The sequence below is a fragment of the Varanus komodoensis genome, unplaced genomic scaffold, assembly GCF_004798865.1.
Source record: "Varanus komodoensis strain SLA01 unplaced genomic scaffold, ASM479886v1 scaffold94, whole genome shotgun sequence".
NCBI lineage: Eukaryota > Metazoa > Chordata > Lepidosauria > Squamata > Varanidae > Varanus > Varanus komodoensis.
In genome coordinates, this window is record NW_025336646.1 from 1,747,286 (window position 1) to 1,755,936 (window position 8,651).

Consider the following 8,651-nt stretch of genomic DNA (forward strand, 5'->3'; position numbering starts at 1 on the left):
GGTATCTTCCTCCAGGTAGATGAAGCAGGAAGAACATGTGCCCAAAAATATTTATATAGCCTTTTGGGAGACATTATCTCTACCCCAAGGACTTCATCCAAGGGAAAAACAAACAATGGAAAATTTGAAGATCATTACGTGGCTTTGTAACAACAGCAGGTACAGAAAAAACCCTGCAGTATCACACATTAGTCATAAAACACACAAAAATGCAGTGTAAGCTGACCTAATCGTTTTTGCGATTCTGGCTATTTTTAATGCCATTCCCATTCTTCTGTTGTATAATATTGTGGGTTTTGGAGATTTGGACTGAATTTGAGCTGGGCCTTCCCTTCAAAAAGTGTTTTAAATTGTGTTTGAAATAGAAAGTACTTTGGCCTAAATTATATGATGTTTCAGATTACAAATGATATTCCTTCCAATTCTTCCTCAAAAGCATCCATTGCTGTGAAGCTTTTGCTTGACCCACTTCCCCCATCTTCTACCCTAAATACATAAATACACCGACAAAAGTCAAATACATAAAATGGCACTCCTTGTTACATGTCTGACCCATTCCTTCATTACACCCTCAAAAGTTATATTTCCCTCTTCCTTGTTCTCTCCCATTGTGTCTTCCCCTATTGAGCAAGATGGCAGAGAGGTGAAGAAAACCTGCATCATGCCGTGCTTTCAAAAGAAACTGAGGGACTAGAAAATGGTGAGTGCTTGTGTGATTCTCCCTCAGAGTTCAACCTAGGGGACAATTTGTTAGTCTTTAAGATGCCTTAAGAACCATTCTTGTTGTTACAGAATTTCCTGTATTTATCCAGGAAGAAAGCAACAGATGCATTTTGCTGATCCATGATAGTTTTGTATGAATTTTCCAAAGTTCAGCAGTAGATCACTTAGACTAGTGGCTATTTTAAAATCTCCAACATTGGAAAAATTCTAATTCTAATTTCTAGATTTTGGTATATTTAACGTATTGCATGCATGAATTAAATAAGGCTGGTTTGGTTTATTAGTCTGATTAGTCTGAAATGAGACACTAGTTTTCAGTAGACTGTGGAGACTGTACCCACTACAGCACATTGCCATGCATTGCCCTGCATGCTCTCCTAGTCTCAGATCTCTTTGATGATACTCTCACCAAAGTGGTGTCTGTTGGACTTGACCCAACTGGCTTGAGAACAAAATAACACATACAATGCAGTAGACATGTTTGTGGGCACATTCATATGATAGCGTTACCAAGAATGCCCCCTTTCACTCCACTTAGGCTAAACCAAGGAAGACCACTTAGCCAGAGAGCCGCAGTCATGTTGTATATCCTGTCCAGCAGGGAGGAGGGGGGAACGGAGAGTTGTGAACCCTGTGTGAACTCCTGTGACAGACCAACTGGATGTCCAAGAGGGCAAGTGGGGAGAACCCTTGGCGCCTGGGACCGGTTGGGGTCTCAATAAAAATAGCCTAATGGAAGGGTTATCAGTTACTTCATGCATACAGAGTGTTACTTTATCAAATAGACAAGTTTCATCAAAGGGGTAATAACTTAAAAGGATAGACCAGCTGCAGAGCATCTCCACTGTTATCAAAACATAGACAAACTGCAAGGCCGCGCCACTTTTTTGTATCAGAGCTACAAATCGTCTCGCTTCTGTAAATCATGCTAGCTTGCTTTATGCTGCCAAGAAACGATTTTCCTTTTTTTTGTGTAACAAGGTATAAATACTCCGTGGTCCCTCTAAAACGCGCGGCACTCATCCCATCCTTGTGAGAGAGTGTCATCCCTATAGGAAATAAACCTTCTCTTGAAAATACCAACTGGTCTCTAATCTCATCTGTAAAACCGTGGGACATAACAATACACTGGGGCCAGAGAATGAAATACTCACTGAAGCTTCATAAAACTGCTCAAAAATTTACCCACAGCTCAGAGATAGGGCTGGGCCAGAATATAGTGTCAGAATCCCTGCAGTTTCAATTTGTGAGGAGGAAATAAAACTCGGGTTCGTGGGAAAGAGCAATCATTTTGACCATATGCATGTGCAGAGTTCAAAGTACTTTGGGAAGTTTGAGTGGCTCTGCTTCCAGCCACAGGTTGGAGGAAGGCTTGCACTAGTTCTCAAAAGAAGTCTTGGAGTATCTAGAAAACTCTCAAAAGAAATCTTGGTGTCTTAAAAAAAAAGTTGTGTAACTGAGGCAAGGCATTTGAGGTTCTTTGAGTGTTTAAAGCTTGTATTGCCTCAGGAAAAATTCTGCCTGGGAAGGTTTGGGTTAAAACAAAGAACATTAAGCACTCTCAATGAGGAGCTAAACACAGCCATTCAAATTTCCAAGACTTTACCAGCAAATGTCCCCAAAATATAAAAGAAAAATCCTTTTCTTTATCTCTCGGGGAATCCTTTCAGGATTCCTACTCTTGAGAATTCTCAACAGTATATACTTTTTTAAAAAAATCTTTCATCTGCCTATCTGCATCCCCTCCTGAAATTTCAGTTATTTAATCCAACAAGAAGGAAATCTTCCTACCTAGGAGGGCTGTAAGGCAGATGGAAGAGGCTGAAAAACTTGCAAGACATTAAAACAGTGTTCCCGGTTTCTGACAAGGAAAGGACCTGCATAAAAATGTTTCTATATAACCCCTCTTTCGTACAGGGCTTTCACACAGGATAAGCTTATTGAGGATGTCCAGAAAACTGGGTAGGACCTGTGTTTGCAAGCCCAATTCAAGGGCCACACATTTCCTTACTTCCCAGTTCTAGCTCATATGGAAGGAATGGGGGAAGGAAAAAATCTCACACACACATGCCCTGATCATCACCTTTTGCCCAGCCGGACTCAGCCATGCTTGGGCTCAGGCAAATGACCTCATGAATCTGTTTCTCAATCAAAGCCAGGTTCACACATTCTCATCTCAGGGGCAAGAACCCCCATCCACGCCCTTGCTTTCAACCTTGCTCTGAATAGGACAGATTGGGGCGGCTGTGTGGGGGAGCTTCTATTTCCTGAGAAACCCCCAAAATCCACTCCGGGCTATGTCTACCTCCCAGAAAGGGGAACACTTTAAAATACAAACAGACAAGACAGAAAAACACAGACAGCAACAATGAACACAAGATTTTCACAAACAGTGAACATAAAACTCTACACAAACCCCAGTGCAAACATGTACTCACACGTGTGGATCTTTCCTGGTACACCAATACCATATTATAGCTTTTTCTCCTCCACCAACTTGGACCAAACCAACCCGTATTCCATCGCCTTAGGATGTATTTCTTCCAGATGCTTTTGCAAGAGGTGTAGCCAATTCTAATCAAATGAGCCCAGAAGCTGAGTCACCTCCAGAAGCTGAGTCACCTCATGAGTCCCCCTCCCTTGCATGGGGAGGGGGTATCCTCAAATACAAAATCTGGCCAGTGAATGACCCACCTGTGGTCATAGAGTAATAGGAACTCCTTCTACTACTGAACTGCTCCCAATCTGACTGAAGCTAAGGTCAGGCTGAGGGTGTGCTTTGCCACTTGATGGGAGCCTGTGGGGCATCTAGACAGCCCCACGGTACTTAGAGAAGCCTCAGCATAGAAATGGAAATACTCAGGACCACTGGCAGGGGGCATGCCAACACCATTGCTGGTAGGGAGGCGGTTTGGCAGCAGAGTGGGTGGCATGCTAACAATTGCTGTTCAATCTTTCTGGTCCAACACTGGGAAAAAGACACTGACACCTGAATCCCAGAAAAATGATAGGACTTCTATGGATGACTGCAATGACCCCACAACAACCTAAGCTGAAGCAGCACCAAGTGCCCAGATGGACAAAGAAGGGTGAGATAACTCCACTCCTTCCAGATTTACCCACTCAGTCCTCTTCAGCCCCTTCAGAATCTTCTCACAATGGAGAGGAGTTAGCAGACAAGTCCCCCCGATGGATTTGGAATGGAACCACTAAAATTAAAGCTGCCCATAAAAAGCTGGAGTCCAGGGTAAGCTGTGAGGTAGAAAATTGCAAATTATTTGGGATGGTGACAACTGAAGTAAACTATAAAGAGCTCTGAAAAGGTATCTCCAAAAGGATATCCCTGGCCACAGTCTCAGCAATGGATGTTGCTGAATGTTGAAGAAATGAAGGCACTGAAAGCATTGAGACTGGCAAGTTGCCATTTAGAGTTATTTCCTTATAATTAAGCAGTGTTTATATTTGTCCTTCTAACTCGATTTATTCTTGAAAGTCAACTAGAGTCTGTCCTGGTTGAAATCTGGATGGGTGACTTAAATGTTGTGAACCGCCCAGAGAGCTTCAGCTAAGGCTGGTATGGAAATATAAAAATGATAATTATAACAATCACAACATACCGGAGTCTAGATTTACATCCTGCCCTTTTGCAAGGTTTCACAGTTCTGTGAATTAGTTTTTGAGTTCTAATTGTAATGTTGTCCATACATGAGAATTTACTCTCGACAAATACAAAGCCCTGTTACAGGAGTATTTGGATTTAACTTTAGTAAGGAGCCAATTTCTCTATTACTTACAGCACATAGGTGCAAAAGTGAGAAAACAATAAAGCGCTACTCTCTGAAACCTCATGATTCCTGGGGAGTGCAATGCCACTATGGGAGAACATGACATTTTAAGCAATCAGTGGCTATTCTACAGATAAATAATGACTGTGAAGGAAGGAGGGAAGGAAGGAAGGAGGGAAGGAAGAACAGGCTTGTCTATGCACAGAAAATACCTGGAGAATGAGAGAATATTTTTAAAAATTATTCTTTCTAGCTTGTTGAAAAGGGCTGATGATTTAGATGCCTTGTAGTTCACTCAAGAGATGTTATCAAAGTAGGATTGCTAATGCATTCAGATTTGATAAGCTCTTAACAGATGACTTAACCCATCGAATGAAGATGATTCAACTTCAGCAGAAATAAGTCCCTCCTCCCTGTGGATGCGCAGCTGCTCTGCCTCATTGGCTGGATGGTTTTACAGTCATCCCCTCAACCAGTCAGATGCTTGAGTGAGCCTCCTCCTTCATGGAACTCCAGTCAGGCATTTGGGTGCAACAGACATTGCGTGTGTGTGTGTGAGAGAGAGAGTGTGAGTGTATTTCATGTACCAGGCCACAAGGAGGAAGATGCTGGGGGTCTCAGTTGGCTTGCTGCTTCTGGCAGGTAGAAAGGGTGAAAAGATACCTGTGGTGTAGAGTGATGATTTTAGGAGAGATCTGTCAAGATCAGGGAGGTTGGAAACTGCTTGCAGCAGTCAGGGGAAGTTGTGGCTGAGAAGACCAACTGGTGAAGAAGAAAGAAAAGATAGAGAGGAGGACTGAGGAAGCTTTGTTAAATGACGGGAGAAGCATGAAAAGATTTAATTAAGGATCCTCCTGGGCAGGAGAGGGGGCTGTCACCCTGCTATGTGCCCACGTACATGTAAAAGCCAGGCTGAGTGTTATGCAGAGTGTTGTAGGACCGAGAAGCTGAGCCCAGAATTGGGCCAGGCAAGTAAGAGCAGACTTGATTCCCAGTGGCTGCAGCAGCAGTGTGGTGCTGTGGGGAATACTCAGCGATGGCTTGGTAGGAGAACTAGAAAAAAGTGGATACAAGGATAGGTTGGAAAATGTTGGGGTGATTTAATTGCTGCTGAAATTTCATGGGCCACTCTCTGATTGAATATGGGCAAAGAGTTGGCAAAAATGTTAGTCGGAATGGTATGAGAAAGGGGTGTCAACCTTAAGGGGAATTTGGAGTTCCCTTGTGACTCACAAGCAAAGCAGGGTCCCCAGTTGTAATGGGCCTCGTTCACATCTCAGGTCTTTGCAGGTCTCTGCTGTGGGGTTACTGTGAGACAGGAGCCGTTCAAAATTGTCCAGGCCGGGATCCAGACAAGCATCAACTGCGAACATGACGATTCTTCATTCTTAACCATCCTGTGGTATCGGCAGGAGAGCAACAGTATGCAGAAGCAGCTGCAGCTTGTCGGCTACTCTGTTGAGGGAAATGATCCAAATATGGAGATGACGAACTACACGATAAAGAGACCAGATGTGAAACATGCGTCGCTGACCACTCCTCCAGGACAGGCTGGAGACTCTGCAGTGTATTTCTGTGCAACCAGTAAAGGCACAGCGAGAGCTCCCTGTCTCACAGCTGCACACGAACTGCGCTGGACTCCCCCCATCCTCAGCTAGCTGCAGCAGACAGGAAAGGCAGCTGCTGCCACTCTCCAGTCAGCTTAATTGTAATCTCACCCACGGCGCTCTCCTGCCACAGTTTATCTTCTTGTACATCTGTGCTTAAAACAATGTGCAAATAAAACTGCATTGTGATACAGTGGTGTCAGGGTTACGGTTGTAATGTTGTAACCCACCGCATTTAGGCAGGCAGGTTTGCTCATTATGCAGAATCTTTGCTTGTTATGCAGATCAAATTTTCATGGTCTACCAGCTGCCTTTATGCACGCTTCAGGACACTGGCAGAAAATTCAGAGAAACTTTGGTTTAAACATGGATGCGAGGTGCTATTTGGAATGGTGATGTGTGTCTGCAGATGATTTCTATGTCAGTGGGCTTCTTCATCCATCGCGGCTTTTATTCCAAGCTGCATAAGGGCATGCCGTGGTGCCAGACTCCATTCCCAAAATAAGTTCCCTACCATGGAGCACCATGGATATGTTTCATTCCACTCCATTTCATGTTTCATCCCATTGCACACGGCATGCAGATGTGTCTAGGGAAAACCTAATGGATTATATCTTCCCACAAGCAATGTTGGAAGGGGCAATTTGTAGCTAAGCAGCAGCAGAATGTTCTGCTTTTACTCTTCCACTCACCATCCCCGGATTCTCATGTTCAAAGGGTTCCAGATGTGTGTTCAGTTTGTCGTCAGTGGGGAAGGACAGAGGGAGTGCCACCAACCCACATCTTTTCCATGCATCTGGCCAGTTATATATAGGGAAAGATGTTCATGATGCAATGTGTTCTTTAGCCTTTGTTTGTCCCATGGTCCAGCTTGCAGGATTACAGCTTGCAGGGTTAGGGAAATGTTGAGTCAGATGGGGTGCATCACACATTTCTTTTTACTGGTTCTTACTGGGCAGGCATGTATGGGAGGGGCAAGTCTACGACAGCCATACATCTTCTGTGTTATGTACTTATGCACAAAATGGGAGAAAGAGAGGAAGGGAAGTGAGAGAGAGAGAGAGACATACACTGAAGCAAAGCAAAGCAGGTTGCATATTAAAGCTGGGGGTATTTTGCATGCCCTATCGCCAGGAAATAACAAAATTCATAACTGCATATTATGTTCTTGCTTCTGTGCTTGAGCATTTCATTGCCCAGCACTGTGAGAATGCACTTTGGTACACAATGCATATGGCCGCTTAGGTTTCTTTGGCTGAAGTGCCATGTGCGGTGATCTAAGTCCATCAAAATGTTTTTTTTTTTCAGGGTACGTAGAACCGCATTGACTAAACTTATATGAGAAACTCAAGACTGAAATTCTCTGGATCCCCTTCTGCCTGCTGCTACTTGACAAGCCTGAGACTGGGATGAGGGGAACCTCAAGTTTTTGCTCCAGGAAAAAAACGGCAAGCCAGGAGTAAATTGATTGCGCTGGGCCCAGGTTTTATGAATGGTGGAATCTGGAATGGATTCCTCCATTTAGTCCTTGCATGTGCAAAGAGGCCTTGCGTGGCTGGGCCTTCTGGGCACGGCCTCCAGTACGGCGAAGATGCTGCTGCAGCAAGGGCTGCTTCTACAGTGGGTGCATCCCTCTGTGCCGACGGTCCACTAATGTACAGTCCTCCTGGCATGCAAGGCGTGGTCTCAGTGTGCCAAGCAATGTCTCAGGTGGTGCTACATCCACATCTTGTGTTATTCCCCTTCTTTCCCTTTTAAAAATATATATTGGAGCCTCTGTGTAAGTGCCACTTAGCTGTTATCATTTATTTGTATTATTCTTGGTTTGTTTTTCAGGTAGGGTTAGTCAGCTGAAAAGTTCTAATGGGAAAAGGTCTGAGACAAATATTTATTTATTTAAAACATTTCTATGCCGCCGTTACATACTGTGCCTTTTCTAGATGAATGAAGAAACCACCAGAAGTGGGCTGGATTCACACTTCCCTCGACTAGCAGCAGGACTCCTTGGTTTCTTTCGCCACAGTTTCCCCCATCTCCCATGAGGAAGGGCAAATGCAGGAAGTTTAAGCATAACTGCAACTGGGCTGTCAAAAGGAAGTAGTTGGCTCTTTCTAGCTCAGGCCTTGTTTCATACAGAGAGTGCCATCATCCCCTGCTCTGCCAGTGCAGAAGCCACTGCAACGCATCACTGGCCCCCGTTCTGCAGGTCGTGTGCGTGTGTGATGGAGAATGCAAAGCTTCTAACAGCCTTGCAGTGTTGTCTACTGCGCAGGGAGAGGGATGATTAACATCTACTGCAGGCCACCTTTAGGACCCAAGTATCCCTCCACCCCCAGCCATTTTCCCACCCTCAGAGGCCAAAAGGGGAAAAACTGGGAGGATGGGCAGTTTTTAATTGCAAAGGGGGCTTGCGGGGAAAAAATTCATTATCTCCATCCCCAGCTCTATCACAATGTGTTTTGCAGCCCACCAGACCCCTATTGTATCTGCCCCTTAAAAAAGAGTGGTTTGGGTCTCAGAGTTATTCGAGGCCCTA

General features: G+C 44.4%; 1 gene segment (V, D, J or C); it reads left to right on the top strand.

Annotated features, from left to right (window-relative positions):
• Positions 1-5,088: 5,088 nt before the first annotated feature.
• Positions 5,089-6,166, top strand: LOC123017512. The segment is given in 2 exon segments: positions 5,089-5,150; positions 5,799-6,166. Coding segments are annotated over 2 exon segments (429 nt in total).
• Positions 6,167-8,651: the final 2,485 nt, after the last annotated feature.